Source organism: Sorex fumeus, unplaced genomic scaffold (assembly GCF_029834395.1).
Source record: "Sorex fumeus unplaced genomic scaffold, SorFum_2.1 ptg000051l, whole genome shotgun sequence".
Taxonomy (NCBI): Eukaryota; Metazoa; Chordata; class Mammalia; order Eulipotyphla; family Soricidae; genus Sorex; species Sorex fumeus.
The window spans coordinates 34,453,297-34,473,436 of record NW_026606108.1 but is presented as its reverse complement, the minus strand read 5'-3'; the positions used below and the strand labels follow the sequence as shown (position 1 = coordinate 34,473,436).

Sequence of the window (20,140 nt, the reverse complement as noted above, 5' to 3'; positions counted from 1 at the left end):
ACCATGCATTAAACTACGGCGCCATGCCTCCCTGGGAGGGAAAGGGTGTTGCTCCCTTCCACCTTTCCCTTCCCCCCCTGCCCCCCGGGATCAAGGTGGCTGCCACCTCAGAGCTTATTGGAAAGCCAGGTATGAGCCGGCGGTGACGGGGCAACTGCAGTCTCATGGGAAGAGGAACGGTACCAGCTTGTCCTTCACGCCCTACCGAGGTCACGAGCAGCTCTCCCACATGGTCATGGCTCCAGAGGCAAAAGGAATTAGTCCAGAGCCCAACAGCTTGCAGCAGAAAAGTAAATAGATCATGTGTTAAACTATAGCACCATGCCTCCGTGGGAGGGAAAGGGTGTTGCTCTCTGCTGCCTTCCTCCCCCCCCACCCCCCCCCCACCCCAGCAGCAAGGTGGCCGCCACCTCAGAGCTTATAGAAAAGCCAGGTATGAGCCGGTGGTCGACAGGGCAACTGCAGTCTCATGGGAAGGGGGGCAGTACCGGCTCATCCTTCATGCCCTACCGAGGTCACGAATTGTCCCGCACGAGTGGCTCTCCAGCACAGTCATAACACCAGATGCACAGAAACCAATCTCGTAATTATCTGGCTCTTTGCAGAAATCCAAAATCATTATATGATTCTCATAACCAGCTATAGAAAACAAAGTATTTCACAATGCCTTCTCAGCAATTCTGATTGTGAGGGGGTGGAATTCTAAACAATAATGGTGCATCTTTTGTCAAAATAATGAATTTAATCAATGTAGAGAAGAGTTAAGTAGAAATCATCTGCCTCACAGGCATTGGGAGGGGTGAGGGGGGTATATTGGGGTTCTTGGTGTTGAAAAATGAGTACTGGTGAAGGGAAAGGTGGTTGATCATTGTATGACCGAGACTTAAGCCTGAAAGCTTTGTAACTTTTCCCACAATGATTCAATAAATAAATATAAGGAAAAAAAGCCAAACAATAATAAAAGCCCCCAAACCTCCCCAAATCTTTTAGCTCTCAGAACATGAAACAAGGGACTGGAGTGATAGCACAGCGGGTAGGGCGTTTGCTTGTACACGGCTGACCTGGGTTTGATCCCCAGCATCCCATATGGTCCCCTGAGCACAGCCAGGAGTAGTTTCTGAGTGCATGAACCAGGGGTAACCCCTGAGCATCACCGGGTGTGACCCCCCCCCAAAAAAGAACATGAAACAAGAAACAGAATCCTCTTTAAAATGACCTTGATTGTGGGCTGGTGATAGCACAGCGGGGAGGTGTGCTGCGTGTTGCCTTACACACAGTTGGCCTGGGTTAGCTCCTCAGCACCACATATGGTCCCCCAAACCCTACCAGGTATAATCCCTGAGTGCAGAACAATGGGTACATGCTGAGCACCACTGTTGAGGGCACTTCCCAACAAAAAATTTTTTAAATTTAAATAGTAAAATTAACTTAATTGTGAAAAAAATGGGTAGAACAACACAACAACAACAAAAAACAGCAGGAAATATGCCAAAATATTGACAGTGCCTATAGATGGTGAGATTATTATATAAGTGGCTACTGTTCCTCTTTGTATTTACTTTTGATATTCAATTTTTTTTTGGAATATTACTTTTCCCTATATGTGACAAATGAATTCTCAGAAAAGAAAAAATAAGTAACGGAGCCTGAAATATGGTCCATATGGCAAAGCATCTGCCTTGCGTGTCTGAGGCCCTGGTACAACTTCTGGCACTGCATCACCCACAGGTACCATCAAGGACATCCTCTGGCAACCCCAACCACCCACCACAACAATAAAAGAAAATAAATCTGAGACCAGTGACAGCACTGTGGGTGAGGGTGCTTGTCTTCATGTGGACAACCTGCGTTTGACCCTCAGCACCCCATAATGATTCTTAGCCCACCAGGATTGATTCCTGGATGCAGAGTCAGAAAAACCCCCGAGCACTAGTAGGTCTGGCCCAACACAAACAAAAATCAAACAAAAAGGAATGTATTAAAGTATAAAAATACAATGTATATACTTTTTAATTAGACAAAACCAAACGGGAGACTAAGATGATGTCCTCTACTATCCAAAGGGAAGGGGGGGGGGGGGTGAAGCTTTTAAGTTAACCTAACTTCAAGAAGGGAAAAAATGTGGTCAAACTGTCTTCAGTCTACAGGTCAAACAACAGCAGAACCAAACGTATATCTTGCCCAGCCAATCACGGGACTAACGTCAAACAAACTAAATGCTAAATGTTTGGCTGATCTTTCACCAACCTCATCAATCAAAGGAACTAAGTATTGAGAACATGCACCTCCGTGGGACACCCCGCACCCACACCGACATTTAGACATTTCTTAATGAGAAATAGAAACAGAATATTTACTGAAACTTCCAGGATTTCCCACAGCATGTTATTGTTATATTATCAGCCACAGCCTCACGACTGGATCTCTCTTTCATCTGGCGATGAGGCGATTCAGACATTATCCAAATTTCTAATTTGTCTCTTGACTTTATTCCTAGCTTTGAATATCCAACAGAAAATGTCTGCTTTGGGATTTCCTTGGACTCCAAATTCTGAGAGGTCACAGAAGAGGCTCCAAAAAAGGAATCCCGGCTTTCAGAGTTCACTCAAGTATTCTAGAGCTCCCCAGCTGTTCCAGCTGTAAATCCTCTCTTCCCAAGGAGACTCCCCACAACAGAGAAGCAAAAGTATTAGGAGAGACCCACAGCTGTGAAGCTGAGACACCAGAGGCAACCATACAAAAGCCATTAATCTAACAATATGTTATGATACATTGTGACCACACTAGTAGGCCAGACCTACTAGTGCTCAGGGGTTCATCCTAGCTCTGCACTGAGGAATCACTCCTGGCGGGTTAGGAACCATATGGGGTGCCAGGGGGTCGAATGTAGGTTGGCCACATGAAGACAAGAGCCCCACCCACAGTGCTGTCACTCCAGCCTCAGATTTATTTTCTTTTATTGTTTTAGGGAGGTCCCTCCCAGTGATGGTTGCGGTTGTCAGGTGATGTCCCTGATGGTACCTGTGGGTGATTCAGTGCCAGAAATTGTACCAGGGCTTCAGACATGCAACTAGACAAAAGCCTTTATTTTAACAAAGTGTTAGAATAAAGAATTGGGGAGGGGGACCAGGAGGAACATTAAGATATTCTCACTTTCTCCTAATCCCTTCCCTTTCTGGGAAGATCATTAACAGAGAGCTCAGAGTAGCCCTTGTGTTGTATTAAAAGGGTTAAGTTGGTCAATTTCCTGGAAACCTAAGTTCATAGGGCACAAGGAAAGAGTAAATCACCTCACTCATCTTTAGGGTATAGCAGGTTCTTGAATATAAGGTAGTACCGTATATTGCTCTTTTGACATGGATTAGAAAAGAGGTATCTGAGGCTTTTTCTTTCTTTCTTTCTTTCTTTCTTTCTTTCTTTCTTTCTTTCTTTTTGGTGGGGCAGGGAGCAGGGGTGAGCAGGGCAGGGGGCTATACCTAGTGATGCTCAGGGTTTACTCCTGGTAGGGCCCAGGGAGCATATGTGGTGCCAGGGAGCAAATCCAGGTTAGCCATGTGCATCACCCATATTAAGGCAAGTATATTACCTATTATCTCTCCGGCCCCAAAGGGACTGACATTGTTCTCAAAATAAACAAATATTAACATTACTTAAAGATCTGGCTTCGTTAAACAGTGTTCATTTAGAGTTGACATTTCTAAATACCTAGCAATGTGGACATTAAGGGAGAACTTCAGGACCTGGTGTTCTAAAACAAGTATATATAATCATTCTCAGCAGGAAAACACTCTTACGGGTGTTGAATATGCTTATTTTGAACACCTAGTTTACTAATTTCCTCTCCTTAAAATAATTTATCAGGGGCCAGAGATATGGCTCAATGGACTGGATCACAGGCTTTGCACACAGGAGAACCAAGTTTAATCCCCAGAACCTCATGGCTGCCCATGAACCACCAGGAGTACAACACTGGGTGTAGTCTCTGAGCACTTCGAAGTGTGACCCCCCCAAACAAAAAAACAAACAAGGTCACGGTCCTCCCATTGTTCATCAATTTGCTCGAGCGGGCCCAGTAACGTCTCCAACATGAGACTTATTGTTACTGTGTTTGGCATATCGAGTACGTCACAGGTAGTGCCAGGCTCTGCCCTGCGGGCGAGATACTCTCAGAAGCTTGCCAGGCTCTCCAAGAGGGGTGGAGGAATCGAACTCGAGTCGGCCATGTTGGCTGCGTGCAAGGCAAATGCCCTACCGCTGTGCTATGTGCTATCGCTCCAGTCCAAAAAAAAACAAAACAAAACAAAACAAAAAAACAAAATCACAATCAAAATGTTTTAAGGAACTAGGGATATGACTCAAGTAGTTGAGTACCTGTCTTATACATACAAAGTCCTGGGTTTCATCCCCAGCACCACTGGGGGTTATGAGAGCCCCTAAACATCATTGTGGTTCTCACAATGATGAAGCAATTGTTTCATTTAAAAATAAGAAAGTTATAAAATAATCTTGATTACTGTTCTCAAGAATCAAATGTAGCAATGTAGCCTCATCTTCTCCCTCAAGCATCAGCTCCTGCCACACCACCTACTTTCTCCTTTGCTCAGACATCCTAAAGTCAGCTGGGTTCCTGTCCATCACAGCAGCCTTCCTGGATCGTCTACTCAGAGAACATGGATCAGTCCTCCCCCCCTGTGGCCACCTCCCCCAAAACATCAGTGTGCTTCACCTCAGGGCAGAAAAAAGGCCCTTGGGAAGTATGGACATCAGGAATATTAATGAATGGCAAATTCAAGAAGCATGGCCAGTGCGATTTTATCTTTGAGAACCAATGGTAGAGTTTTATGCCTTTCCTCTTTAAGCTCCCAAACATGGGGCACGAGATAGCTCCGTGACAAAGCACCTGCATTGCAGTCCGTGAGGTCACATGTGAGACCTTGGCAGCACTGACATTAGTGATCCCCAATGCCAAGTGTGCACAGGGCCAGAAAGCCAGTTAAGTGGGGAAGGTACTTGCCTTGCACATGGCTGACTGAGGATTGATCCCTGGCACCCCGGAAGGTTCCCCAAGCCCTGCCATGAGTGATCCCTCTGTACAGAGCCAAGGGTAAGCCACAAGCACTGCTGGGCATGGCCAAAAGAAAAAGGCAATTAAAGTGTGTGACCTTCAGTGACTGCCACAACCAGAATTAGGTGCTGAAAGGAGGTATAGTGACATGCATGACACCCTGTCAGTGCCAGTACTGTAAATTACGATGTCTAAGGGGGCGGGGGGGGGGGGAGGAAAAAAGAAAAAGAAAAAAATAACTGCCATAGAGGCAGGCTAGGGGGCGGGAGGAGTGTGGTGGTGCAGGAGGGAAACTGGGGACATTGGTAGAGGGAAGTGGACTGGTGTTAAAACATTGTATGTCTGAAATTCAATCATGAATAACTTTGTAACTAATTCACGGTGATTCAATAAAAAATTTTTTTTAAATAAAAGAAGTATGTGCAAGCTTCAGTCAAGTGTGTTAGCGCCACAACCCAATTTGTGTAACACCTGGTCCCTGCAGCAGCAGAAACAGTAAAGGGTCAGGATAGAGAGAGGAGAGAGAGGGGAGAGGGAGGGGATGGAGGGGAAGGAGAGCGGGGATGGGGGGGGGGGAGTGGGGAAAGAGAGGGAAACTACAAATTACCACATAAAAGAAACCATTTCCTTGACCACTACCATATAGAATCTTTGATTCTCTGTAATAAAGTGTGAGGTTCAGCAAATGCAACACCCCTTTACATGGCTTTACATGGGCTTCATGTCAAATCCTCTTGTGCATGCTAATTAATAGCTGCGTTCTCGGGTCTTCACCATTGTAATTTGGGGCCATATTTGGCTCCCTCAACCGTGCTATTGTGGTATATGTTAACACAGCCAACTGGTTTAGTCTCTCAGACATAACATTTAAAATAGGGGGAACTGTTTCCATTCAGGATATAATAAAATAAGTTAAATGGTACCACAAGGAAGCATACAAATGATAGAGTATCCTATATGGATTCTGCAAGACACCTGACCCCGATTTTACAGTAAGTCGATGACATGGGACAGGGAGGAACTGAGGGAAAGCTCGACTGCTCCAGCAGGACAGATGCAGAGACACAACAGGCAGATGCGATGCAGAGAGCTAGTTTGGATTCTGATTAGATAAAAATTACTGTCCAAAGACACTCTTGTGCGTTTTGGCTTTGATTTTCGGAGGGCTTCCCTGGCACTACTGGAAACACCAAACTATTACATCCAGTGCTGCATGAGAGACCAGGCAAATCTGGGTTCAGAGCTGGGACACTGAGCCTGTTAGGTATGTCCTCTTGTCCTCTGAGTTCCTTCCCCAACCCCCCCAACAAATTATTTTGGGGAGAGATCTCCAAAGCAGTGCTCAGAGGGCTCTGGAGGTCACTTCCAGTGATATTCAACCATCAGGGACAAGGAAGTTGACTATTAGTGTTCAAGTACTTGGTGCTTGGTACTGCTCAGACGGTACCTCAGGCTTAGGGACCACCAAGGCCTTTCCTGGCAGTGCTCGGGGGGCCTTTAGGGCTACACCTGGTAATGCTCTGGGGCTATGTGGCACCAGGGATCCAATTTTGTGTGCACTTGCCTGATCTCCCCAACTCCCGAAGACATTTGTAACCTTCAGGGCAATTCTGTAAGATGAATCCAAGGAATCATGGTTTGCTTTGTTAGCTATGAAAATAACATTCTAGTGTAGCACTGTAGCACTGTCCTCCCATTGTTCATTGATTTGCTCGAGCAGGCACCAGTAACGTCTCCATTGTGAGACTTGTCACTGTTTTTGGTATATCAAATACGCCACGGGGAGCTTGCCAGGCTCTACTGTGCAGGCAGGATATTCTCGGTAGCTTGCTAGGCTCTCTGAGAGGGATGGAGGAATCAAACCCGGGTTGGCCTCGGGCAAGGCAAACGCCCTACCCACTGTGCTATCGCTCATTCTAGTGTAAGGAAGAAAATGATCATATTTTCTAGAGATTTTTGCTGATGAATGTTGGGCTGAAATGGATTGGTTTTTAAATACGTTAAGCAGAGAAAAATTAAGCCAAAGGCAGGGTCTGAGAAGATAGCACTGTGTGTGCCCGGGAGAGTTACTCCTGTTAGCAAATGAGTTATGAGGCTGTGCAGGGGCCTGCAAGCCTCCGGGGCTCAGGAGTGCCCGAGGAAGGACCTCGGTTGCCAGAGTTCCAGGCCCCGCAGAGCTGTTTTGCCACAGTGGGCAAGAAGATCCTGGAGGGCCCTTCAGAGACAGACAGAGCTGCCTGAGATAAGAGCCAGGTCCCAGGTACCACCGTCATCTGATGCTTACGGTGGCTGACATCTCAGAGCCCAAAGTCTTTGGGGCTAAGGGCCAGAAAGATAGTACAGTAGGTAAGGCACTTGCCTTGAATATAGTCAAGCTGGGTTCGGTCTTCAGCATCCCATAGGGTCCCCAAAGTCCTGCCATGAATAATCCCTGAACAAAGAGCCAGGGGTCAGCCCTGAACACCACTGGGTATGGTCCCCCCAAAAATGAAAACAAAAGAGATACCCCCAAACAAAAATCCACAAGATATTCATGATGCGGGAGAAACAAGATTACATGAGACAACTGGTGCAAAATCTTAAATCTATTCAATCTCTCTGATGAGGATATAAGGATTCAGGGTATATTTGTTCTATTATTAAATATGTTTAGATATTTTTTCATATTTAATAAATTTATGGCCCTTGAATTAATATTCACATATTCTTTCAATATACATTCTACTCTCATTAAGAACTTTCTTTATATTCAATGTACTTAGAACTGTAAATTCCTATGTCATGATTCTAATTAGCACAAGGCTGCATGTGAATAAAAGACTAATCATCTACCTTTCATATATAATTTAAATATGTTTCTAATATGCAAATATATCATAAGCAATTATAATATTATTAGAAAGATCAGTACCTTCCTGATGTCCTCTATGGGCATTGATACTGCACTTTTAGGGGCCTGGGGACATTCATACTGCCCCACCTTGCTTAAAGTCAAGGATGAAAGAAGTCTTCCCTTCAACTCCCTGCTGAAAAAAAGATATGGCTCACCCAAATTTTTGTTTTTGTTTTGGGGCTACACCTGGCTGTCCTCAAGGCTTACTTCTGGCTCTGATCTCAGCAGTCACACTGGGGGAACAAATGGGGGTCCAGCATTAAATCTAGGTCAACCATGTGTAACCCTACCTGCTGTACTGTCTCTTTAGCCCCTCACCCACCCAACTTTTTTTTTCTTTTTAAATAATGTTGGAGTACTATTATATGTTCAGCCACTGATTAAGCTGATTGAATTGGCCATGAACTCATTAAAACCTTTTTTTAAAATTGTATCATCTTGAGATAGAGTTACAAAGCTTCCATGTTTGAGATTCAGCCATACAATGATGGAACACCCATCCCTCACCAGTGCACATTTCCCATCACCCACATCCCAGTCCTTACTTTGCCTCTATGGCAGACAATTTCCCCAATACTCTCTTCTAATTTGGGGCATTATGCTTTGCTCAAAATGTCCCACCACCATTCAAGCTTACCTGCCAGGGGCAGAGGCTAGATCATTTATTTTTCCATTGCTCATTTTGAATATCATAAGAGCTCACATGGCCGTGACTGTAAATGTAAATTTCTAGATTATAAATGGTTGGGTTCCAAAGACATCTCTATATGGCACTAATCCATTTTGGGATTCAATTGGGAGTCTCTGGGCCAGGGCTGTTTTACCCAATTCTTTTTCACTTTTTTAATCCAACTAATACTTAACTATAAACAGCAGCTAAAATCCAATTCAACTTTAGCTTTATAAGTATCACATACAGTTAAAATTGTTTATCTTCAGAGTTCATCATTTTTTTCTACCTTAAAACAAACAAACAAAACACTGTCCTCCCGTTGTTCATCGATTTGCTCGAGTGGACCCAGTAATGTCTCCACTTTGAGACTTATTGTTACTGTGTTTGGCATATTGAACACGTCATGGGTAGGTTGCCAGGCTTTGCGATGCAGGCAAGATACTCTCAGTAGCTTGTCAGGCTCTCTGAGAGGGGCAGAGGAATCGAACCCGGCATGGCTGGGCTGGCTGTGCACAAGGCAAATGCCCTACCGCTGTGCTATCGCTCCAGCCCTTTTTACCTTACAATTATATATTTTTATTTTTTTTTTTGCTTTTTGGGTCACACCCGGCGATGCACAGGGGTTACTCCTGGCTCTGCACTCAGAAATCACTCCTGGAGGTGCTCAGGGGACCATATGGGATGCTGGGAATCGAACCTGGGTCGGCTACATGCAAGGCAAACGCCCTACCTGCTGTGCTATTTCTCCAGCCCTATATATTTTTAAAGTCACCATAATCAGATGAACCTCTGGATTATAAAATGCTTGAATACTACTCCGTTCCAATTTCTGGCCTATAAGAATGCTATTTCTCCTTTTCAATATTATTAATATAATAACTTAGGTTAATCTGCCTTATACATGTGACTGGATATAATGAAAATTACTTCAGACTCAAGTTTAAATTATCTTGTATTTGAAGCATGGGTCTTACAAAATGTGGTATAAAGGTGAATTAAATTTAAAGGCTTAAATGACTCCAAAATACACCCCAGCTACAATATGTATATGATTTTACATGCATTTTGGAATAAATCACACAGAGGCAGCTACTTTTTCAATAAAATTGGCCAGTTTCACATCTCGTTTGGTCAGTCCACCAGAATCATGTGAGGTGAGCGTTATCTGCACCTGCAAAAGAGAGAAGCAACTTTTAAAACCTTAGCAGCAATTTGAGGTAATCTCTTTTGGCAGTTCAGAAATGAATCCACGGGCCCTAGAGATAGTCCAGGAGGTAAGGCATTTGCCTTGCATGTAGTTGACCTCAGTCTGAACCACAGGCACTGAGGGTGGTTGTGTGAGCACCTCAAAGAGTGACCCCTGAGCACAAAGCCAGGGACAGCCCAACCAACTCCCACTACCACTGAAAACAAAAACAAAAAAGGCAGAAAAAATGAAATGAAATCAATCCACTGTTCAACATTCACATCTACAAAATGGGGAAGAGTAAATGTTTTAGAAAGAATTACCTTATGAGTAAGCCCAAACTTTCTAAGAGCCAATTAGCTGAAACTCCAGGGTCAATTTAAGCTTCAGCCTGGGTCCTGGTAGCTGCCCAGGAATAAACAGGTTCTCCCAGGGCTCGAGAGAATTCAGTGGAACAGAGTACATACTCTGCAGCCATAAGGCATGAGTCCTGGGTTTGATCCCTGCAGCTGCAGGTCCCCTTAGCACTGCTGAGAGCAACACTCTGATCGCCAAGCTGGGAGTAGCCCCTGAGCACCTCTGGATAAAGCCCCAAGATGAAAAATAAAACAAAATGATTTTTTTTTCACATTAAAAACTATTCAGTTGGGGCTGGAGCGATAGCACAGCGGGTAGAGCGTTTGGCCTTGCAGGCGGCCAACCCGGGTTCGATTCCCAGAATCTCATATGGTACCCTGAGCACCACCAGGAGTAATTCCTGAGTGCAGAGCCGGGAGTAACCCCTGTGCTTCGCTGGGTGTGACCCAAAAAGCAATAAGTAAATAAATAAATAAATAAAAATAAAAAAGCTATTCAGTTGCCAGAATCCTAAATTGTACCTTAAGAAAAAAAAGAGAGAGGGTCGGAGAGATAGTACAACAGATAGGGCATTTGCCTTCCACACAGCCGACCTGGGTTTGATCCCCGACATCTCAAATGGTCCTCCAAGCACCACCAGGTGTAATTCCTGAGTGCAGAGCCAGGAGTAACCCCTGAGCATCGCTGGGTGTGGCTCAAAGAGAGAGAGAGAGAGAGAGAGAGAGGGAGGGAGAGAGAGAGAGAGAGCTGAAAACCTAGAGGTTTTCACAGTAACTGAGAGAAAAAGACAGGGGGGAGAGAGAGTAGAGGGAGAGAAAAAGAGAGACAGGGAGGACCCAATATTCCATGAACTATTTTTAGGCCATTGAGGAAACCAAGCTATCAAATGTCTATCTTGGCAAAGATGCTTTTAAATGTCCATTTCCCAAAAACTGGGGTGGGGTGCAGTGGAAGAACAGATCAACAGCCCACTGCTTCTTGTCAAATCAATTTAAAAGGCAAAAGCAGGGTCAGAGAGGCAGTTCAACATGTTCAATCCCCGGCACCACGCAGCCCCGTCACCAGCAGCCACAGACCTGGCAGGAGCCCCGAGCACTGCCAGATGTGCACAGAAAACAAAAAAAAAAAGGAAAATTATGGCAAAATCAGGAAATCAGAAAAGAAGATTTTAAATCCTAGTAGTTGCATGCACTCAGTTATTCACAGAGGACTTTCAAAGCAAAATCAAACCCCACCAAAATCTGGATGACAAGACAGTTCAAATGAGTGACTTAAAGACAGGACTTTGTGGGGGCAGGGGTGCTTGAGTCTTCTCACCGAGCTCCCTTGAAATGACTTACTGGAGTCCTTTCAGTCTGTTATTTGTCTTAAGGTCAATTAATTCCCACTGAGGTTAGAAAACGGAACTGCTATTATTAAAAGCTCAGTTCTTGAAAAAAATTATTTCAATTAAATAAATAAGGCCATATCTGCCTTATTTACTACCATGTACTTCAATAATTTGCCTTAAAGCGGGTTTAAAATGTATCCTCATGGCTAGCATTCAAGTTTAAGTGAAGCTTAATTTAGCCCAACTTTCTCAATTTAGTTTCAGTAGATAACAAGCATGAAAATAGAGAGCTTAGTCACCACGCTCTGGAGCTGATCTGAAAATTTGTTACTAATTTGCAATACTGTAACACAGGGATTCTGGCGAGGGAAAGAGAATACTTGCCAAAGCACACTGACACTTAGTTGCACAGGATGGCAAAGAAAGGAGGAAAGAAGGTTGTTTCTCCATAATTTAAATTATACTGAAATAAGGCAAATTAGTTACCTTGTTGTACACATTGAACCACTCTGGGTGATGATTCATCTTCTCGGCTTGAAGGGCAATTCGGGACATAAAGCCAAATGCCTGAAAAAGTCAAAAGTGATTAGTTGACACTGCCCTCTGCCCTGGACCTTGGGGAGACACCAGAGCAAGCCAACTCGATAAAGACATGGCTAGGATACTCCCGGGAAGCCTGCAGAAATCAAACGGAAAGGGACTGCTCTCTGCAGAGCCAAGGTGACACCGTAACAGGGCTGTGACCTGCTGCTCGATGGTGAAAACAATCAGGCTCAAATAAACAAACCAGGAAATTGGTCTCACCCAGTGACCTGTCTGGACTGTTTAATTGTCCTCAAGACGAGACTCTTGAAAATTGCACGGGAATAATTTCCCTTCAACCCAGTGCCCTGGATTTTACTACCTGGCCTCCAAGCGGAGGAACCACTTTTGTCAGAACTCAGCTCCTTTTGATTTTAGCGACGAGGGCGCTAAGATAGCAACTGGTATGCTCTGGGAAAATGTCTTACGGGTTTGTGTCAGGAAAAGGTACCGGCAGAAATAAACAGCTCCTTCCATCGTCCAGGCAGAACAGGAGGGAAGGAAGGACTTGTGCCTTTTGGGGTCTTCCTGCTACTGGTTTGGACGGCCCCAACTCAGTGCAGAGGCCTGCGACATAGCAGCAGTGAAAGTGTGGCCCTATAAAGTTGTTTCTTCCTATCACAGGAAAAAAAGAGCAAACCTACATTTGCTAGACAGAAGGCAAACATCCTAAAAAGGAAAAAAAAATTCATGTATTTTGTTTGCTTTCAATTTTTTATGAGGGTAATTACAAACAACAGGAGTCTGTCTATTGTGTCCAGAAGGCAGAAATACTTGGTAAGACTCTAAGTACATTTATATGAAAGTTAGATTGAATTCACAGGAAATTACATCCACATAAATAAATAAATATTTGGCTTCAAAATTCTTTCTTTCTGATTTTTTTTGTTTTGTTTTGGCGCTCAGGGTTTACTCCTGGCTCCTGCTTAGGGATCAAAACTAGCAGTGCTCAGGGGACCACCTGGGGTGCTGAGGATCGAACCTGGGTTGGCCGCATGCAAGGCAAGTGCCCTACCCACTGTACTATCTCTCTGACCCCCAGAGAGAAATTACCTAGCAAAACCAACATGATGTCAATCAGATCATGTTTTTTAGATCAACAAATGACATCAAATCACATTTTCAAGTTAGCAGTGAAAAATATAGAACGTCCCATTTCATTTTTTACAAATACACTTATATTTATTATTCAACAATAATTCCATTAATTTTCTTTACAATGACACTGAAAAAAACATTTTAATTAACTATCAACTTTAATGTTTTCACCTGTTTGTTTGGGGACCATGCCCAGCAGTACTCAGGAAATGAGGCAGTGGCTGGGATGGCACCTGGACCTCCTCCAGATAGATACTCAGCCCGCTGATCCATCTCTTTGGCCCTATTTATTTTTCAGATGTGTTTAGATTGAGGTCTTGTAGCTCACAACAGTTTCTGTGTTACTGCTTTATCTCTGCAATGCTGCTTCACCACTCCTGCCACTCTCTGCCGCTGCCCCAACATCCCTTGTCCCTCCCTGGCTTTGGCACCACGGCCCACTCTCCTGCTGGCATGATCTCTGTTGGGGCCTGTTTTAGCTCTTCTTTGCTTCTTTATATTCACAGGTGAACAAGATCATTCAAACGATTGTCTTGTTCCTTCTGAATCAGTTCACTTAGAATAATAGCTTACAATTCATCCAGGTTGCAGCTAACTGCATGGTTTCAGAAGATTCCGTTTCAAACAATACTCTGCCACCTGAATAAAGTTTCTAACTCAGAAGACATTTTATTAGGGATAGAGTTTTCCATTTTGACATTAAGGTCTAATGGTTTCTCCTGTTAGAAGAAGGAAGATCAAGCAAAAAAATCCTACAGAATCATCAGTGAAAACAACAGTCACTCTCCACTGCTGCTTGTTTTGTAATCTAAGTATTTGGAAGAGGGAAGGTCATGGTTTTGGAGCCAGATGCACCGGTGCTAAGGGTCTACTTGTCTCTGAGCTTGGAGGATCATAGCTGGTATCAGGATTCAAACCAGGGTTGGAGGGATACATGTTAATCCTGTTTTAGTCCCTTATCTTGTATGTTATAATTGAATCTCTAGATTATATGAAGGGAAGACATCAGTTAAGGGACCAAGGAGGTAGTACAGAGAGTAAGGCTATACTCTGATACTGCATATGGTCTTGAAGAGAAAGAGAAGGAAGAGAAAGAGAAGGAGGAAGACCAGGAGTACAAGAGGAGGAAGAGGCAAAGGAGGAGCAGTCACTGGGACCATAATTTCTTTGAGCTATGTTATCCTAACAGATGCAAGATTTGCCTAAAATCCCTTACTATTGCCCAAGAATAAAATAAATCAGGGCCAGAGTAATAGTATAGCAGGTAGGACAGCTTGCTTTGTGCTCAGCTGACCTAGATTTGATTCCTAGCATCCCATATGGTGCCCTGAAGTGATTCCTGAATGAAAAGCCAGGAGTAACCCCTGTGCACCCCCTTCAAAAACAAAGAAACTAAATCAGAGCATCTTTAACCACTAATATAAGCATAGTAGCAAAATGTATTCCATTATAGATATGATATCCTAAAAGGAATGCTGATAAAATAAAAACTATCATAAGTTTATCCAAATTGAAAAGGAAAAGGTCTCATTAAAAAAATCCTCCCGCAACATAAAGTAACAAAATAGGAGACTAACACCCAGGAATAGCCGAGATTAGTACCAGGAGGTTTACTCCATGGCTTGGAGGCCAGAAGCACATGCTAGGAGAAAAGGCAGCTCAGATAGAGAAAGGAGCACCAAATAAAGGGTGTTGGGAGCATCCTTCCAGGATGGGAGAAGCATGCTGAAAGTAGACTATAGACCGAACATGATTGCCACTCAATGCCTCTTTTGCAAACCACAACACCGAAAAGGAGAGAGAGAACAAAAGGGAATGTCCTGCCACAGAGGTAGGGTGGGATGAGGGGGATGGGGGGGTGGGAGGGATACTGGGATCCGTGGTGGTGGAGAATGGGCACTGGTGGAGGGATGGGTGTTCTATCATTGTATAACTGAAACCCAAGCACAAAAATTTTTAAGTCTACAACTGTACCCCATGGTGTTTCACTAATAAAAATTTAAAAAAAAAATCCTCCCCCCAAAAATTAAAAAAACTTCCAAATTTGTATTTTCCTTTCCAAATCTGTATAGCTTTACACAGTTCAACTGTTACCTAATATTTGTATCTATAAAGTATCAAAAATCCTGATAAACTCAAGCTTTTTTTTTCTTTTTGGGTCAACCTGGCGATGCACAGGGGTTACTCCTGGCTCTGCACTCAGGAGTTACTCCTGGCGGTGCTCAGGGGACCATATGGGATGCTGGGATGCTGGGAATTGAACCCGGTTCAGCTGCGTGCAAGGAAAATGCCCTATCCGCTGTGCTATCTCTCTAGCCCCCAACTCAAGCTTCTTAAACTTGAAGCTTGAAACTTGATCATGTACCATTTTGATTTTATTTTATTAAAGCACTGTGGTTTACAAAGTTATTCACAGTTGGGTTTTAAACATACAATACTGCATCACCATGTGAGTGGTGGGGGGAAATACTTAATCTGCATTGGCAGCAAAGAGATACTTCCATAATCCTCCCATATAACAGAGTCAATAAAAGGTAAAGGTAAAGGCCCTCCCGTTGATCGTCGATTTGCTCGAGCGGGCCCAGTAACGTCTCCATTGGAGACTTTGTTGTTACTGTGTAATACCAAAGTATTTATTTTTAAATCTGCTAGTTGAAAACCTTTAGAATATACATTCAAATCAAAGTACATTAAGTTATGCAAGGGAGTTAGATGAATGACCAACAGGTAAAAAGCAAAACTTCAATGGGGAATATTTTTTTTAATCTAGAATATAATAAAGACCTTCCACCTTTTTCCCTCTGGAAAGAAAGATGGCAGCCGCTTTGGAGCTTTGTCGAAAGCCAGGTATGAGACGGTCGTGATGGGGTGACTGAAACTTCATGGGAAGGGGGGCGTTCCCGGCTCGTCCTTCACGCCCTACCAAGGTTAGGAGTTGCCCCCCACAAGTGGCTCTCCGGCACGGCCATGGCTCCATAGCACAGAAACCAATCTCATAATTATCTGACTCTCAGTAGAAATACTTCCAGGCTTAATAAGTAAAATACCAGAAATCCAGATAAGTAAAATAAGTAAAATACCAGAAATACCAGCGGCCGCGCGACATCATTTGATTCTTGTAACCAGCTGTAGAAAACAAATTATTTCACAATGCCTTTTCAGCATGTCTGATTTGGGGGTGTAAACTCTAAATAATAATGGTGCATCTTTTGTCGAAACAATTAATCTAATCAAAGTAGATAGAGTGTTAACTAGAATTCATCTGCCTCACAGGCATTGGGAGGGTGGGGGGGGTTATTGGGGTTCTTGGTGGTGAAAAATAAGTACTGGTGAAGGGAATCACTTAATCACTTAACTTCCCGTTAGTCGTCGATTTGCTCGAGCGGGTGCCAGTAACGTCTCCATTTGTCCCTGTCATGTGCTAGTGTAGCCCAATGGCATCTGTTCGCTCCGGGAACATGAAGGGCCTCAAACCGATCATTCATGATCTTGACGAAGAAGTCTGACCATCTGGTAGGTGGGCGGCCACGTGGTCTTTTGACATCCCGTGGAATCCAGTCGGTAACAACTCTAGTCCAGCGGCCGTCTTTAAATCTCATTACGTGACCAGCCCATCTGATTTTCGACACCTTGGCAAATGAGACAGCGTCTCTGATTCTTGATCGTCAACGGATGTCAGAACTCCAGATTCTTTCTCTCATTTGAGTGAAACGTGATATTCTAAGCATAGCTCTTTCTATTCTTCTTTGGGAGACCTGAATAGCGTTCTCATCTTGTTTGCATAGGGCCCAGGTCTCTGAGGCATATGTTAATGCAGGAAGAACAGTGGAATCAAAGAGATGTGCCCGGAGCCGGAGGTTCTTTGTCCTCTTAGCTATTTCTTTGACGTTCTTGAAGGCGTTCCAAGCCACTCTCTTCCTCCTGCGCAGTTCGGGTGCCAGGTCATTTGTCATGTTGACCTCTCGACCTAGGTACACATAGCTGTTGCATTCGGAGATGGTCGATCCATTGAGAGCAAATGGGGCATCAGGAACGAGGCTGTTTCTCATAAACATTGTCTTCGTAAGATTCAGCTGTAGTCCTACCTTTCCACACTCACGGTCAAAGTCGGCCAGCATTTGTGCCGCTTGACTGATGTTTGGTGTTATAAAAACAATGTCATCAGCAAGGAGGTGGTGTAGTTGCCGACCATCTATCTTCACTCCCATTCCTTCCCATTCCAGTCGTCGCATGATGTTCTCGAGGGTGGCACTGAAGAGTTTCGGTGAAATGGTATCACCCTGCCGCACTCCTCTCTTGACATCAACGATCACTTCTTTGTAGAATGGTGAGATCCTGGTAGTGAATCCGCAATACAGCTCACGGAGGATCCTGGACCACCGTCTCCTTCGTGCAAAATTCTACTTCACAGAGCGGGGAGAAAGGGCTGCAAAGTTCAAAAAGAGAACTCCCAGAATGACCACCAACTGGGAACTCTTTGGTACTATTGCGGCAACATGGGAAGATGCCATTGTTGACAACATTGACGAGGAATACGATCAACTGGTTCAGCACCTCCATGAATATGTGAGGAACGCCAAGAGAGAGATAGCCACAAAAAATTGCCTATCTTCGAAAACTCTTGAGCTAATTCGCCAGCGTGGTTTGGCGCATGCCTCAGGCAACCGCAAGCTAACGTCCGAGCTCGCAAAGCAGTGCAGAGATGCGATCAAGGAAGACCTCAAAGAGAGAAGAGCAGAAGTACTGGTAGATGCGGCAGAAGCCGGGAAAAGTATTCGTAACGCCCGCCTGTCCTTCGCCAACTACAAGACCAAGATGTCTGCCCTCCGACGTCCTGATGGATCCATCACATCCTCCAGAACGGCAATGGAGAAGATTATCCATGACTTCTACTCAAATCTCTTCGATAGCCATGTCCACTTGCCGACATACCAAATTCCACAGGATGGATATGTCGTTCCCAACGTTCTCCCTTCTGAAATCCGACACGCCATTTTGTCGGTAAAGAAACAAACAGCACCCGGTGAAGGGAAATGTGTTTGATAATTGCATGACCGAGACTTAAACCTGAAAGCTTTGTAACTTTTCCCACAGTGATTCAATAAATAAATAAATATAATAAAGAAGGAATATAACTAAATAGCAAAATTGACAAATGGTAAAAACATTTTGCATCCTTTCAAAGATTTCTTTTAACAGCCCTCCCTACTTGTTACCAGGATGCCAGTTGGGACCTAAAATCTGACTAAAAATACAGGCTTTTTCTACAACCACTCTATCAAAGAAAACTGCAAACAGCCTTTGGCAGAACAGACACCACTTATAACACAATAAGAAGCTTAGAGAAGAGACTGAGACAAAAGGCAAAATGAAGCAGAAATAATTTATGTGGAATTAGAAAATAATAAAGAGAAAACACAAAGTAGATAAAATAGAGAAAATTGTTGTCAATTAGATAACAACAAATGCTAATGTAATTTTAAAAATCCCCAGAAACAAAAGATTGAAATTTGGACACCTGAAGAATTAAGCTATTTACACATCCTAATAAATATTCTCTTGTCATCCACTCCAACAATATGACTATAACTTTAAGGATGAAGAGAGTATGGTTGACGTCATTTCCACTTATGACATACAACAAAGAAATAAGAGGCACAATGCCTTATAAAAATTTTAAGAAATGGAAGTGTGAGGAATTTTATACCCAGATAAACTACTGCTCAAAAGTTATATAGGGACAATTTGTTTGTTTGCTCTGGGGCCACAGCTTGAAGTTCTAGGGGCTATTCCTGGCATGGCACCACGGGGACCATGTGGTGCTGGGGATGAAACCTGAGCCTCCTGCATTCATAGAGGCTCTGCAGTTCCTAGAGAGCTACTGCCCCCAGAGAACAAGAGGAAAGTTTTTAATGCAGTGACTCAGAGAACGAGCATAGGTCCCATTCATTGTCCTGGAAAAAGGATTACAAGAGAGCATATAAGTAAGAGCTCGAGAAACTACACCAAAGTTACTGGCTATGAGCAATAAATTCATTCAGATGTAGGAATGCTTTTTTGTTTGTGTCTGGGTCATGCCCAGTGATGCTCAGGGCTTACTCCTGGCTCTGCATTCAGGAATCACTCCTGGAAGAGCTCAGGAATTTAGGGAACCTCATGGGAGTCAGGGCTAGCCCCCGGGTCGGTATTTTGCAAGGCAAGCGCCCTCCCCACCCCTCTGTGTACTATCTCTTCTTGGAGGAAGGACTGGCATGGCACATCCCAGAGCATACCTGGAGTGGCTCCCCGGCACCAGGAAGTCCAGCCTTGAGCAACACTGGGGATGTGGCTAAACGAGTAAGTAAAACAGCTGTGGGAATTAAGTCACAGAATAGAACCCAAACACTATGTAATACCATAGTACCATTAAACAGGTTGAAAAGTAATGGGGAAAACAAATAAAAATTTTAAGAATTTTGAAAACTGATAAAGCATGGAAGTATATATACATATGTATATATATGCAGATATAGATATTTAAAGGTACAAAACATAAGCACTAAAAATTTAAAAAAATATTTATTAACTGGACTAAAAAGATAGCACAGAGGTAGAGGCACTTGCCTTGCATGCAACTGACCTCAGCTCAATCCCTGGTACCACATGGTCCCCTGAGCACTGCTTAGGAGTGCTCAGGAGCACTTAGCAGAGCTAGGAGTAATTCCTGATTATCACCAGGTGGGGCCACCAAATATTCCTCACCAAAAAAACCCACACAAGCAATTTTGCAATTACTTTTTATATTATTTAGTAGTGAAGACGCCATCTAAAAAATAAAATCTAAGCACTAAAGAAATAGAGGATAGTTTGTTATATGGAAACATAAACAACTAAAGAAAAACACAATTCAAATGAGACAAAGAAAACACTATCAAATTGGGATTATTAAAGGTTGGGATTCTTAGAGGTGCTCAGAG

General features: G+C 43.6%; 2 protein-coding genes across 3 annotated transcripts in view; both read right to left on the bottom strand.

Moving 5' to 3' along the window:
- The window catches only part of CATSPER3 (cation channel sperm associated 3), a 36,742-nt gene extending 34,425 nt beyond the window's left edge, over positions 1-2,317 (bottom strand). Inside the window, exon 1 of the mRNA XM_056124767.1 lies at positions 2,310-2,317. Coding sequence (XP_055980742.1) covers positions 2,310-2,317 — 8 coding nt within the window. The remainder of the gene's footprint in view (positions 1-2,309) is intronic.
- Positions 2,318-9,532: 7,215 nt separating this feature from the next.
- Positions 9,533-20,140, bottom strand: part of PCBD2 (pterin-4 alpha-carbinolamine dehydratase 2) — a 69,065-nt gene continuing 58,457 nt past the window's right edge. The window contains exons 2-4 of one of the 2 annotated variants that reach the window (XM_056124651.1): positions 19,457-19,512; positions 11,991-12,071; positions 9,533-9,802 (exon numbers count right to left, since the gene is read on the bottom strand). In XM_056124651.1, coding sequence (XP_055980626.1) covers positions 9,707-9,802; positions 11,991-12,059 — 165 coding nt within the window. In that variant the 5' untranslated portion in view covers positions 12,060-12,071; positions 19,457-19,512 and the 3' untranslated portion in view covers positions 9,533-9,706. The remainder of the gene's footprint in view (positions 9,803-11,990; positions 12,072-19,456; positions 19,513-20,140) is intronic. The other variant, XM_056124650.1, reaches the window with a different exon arrangement.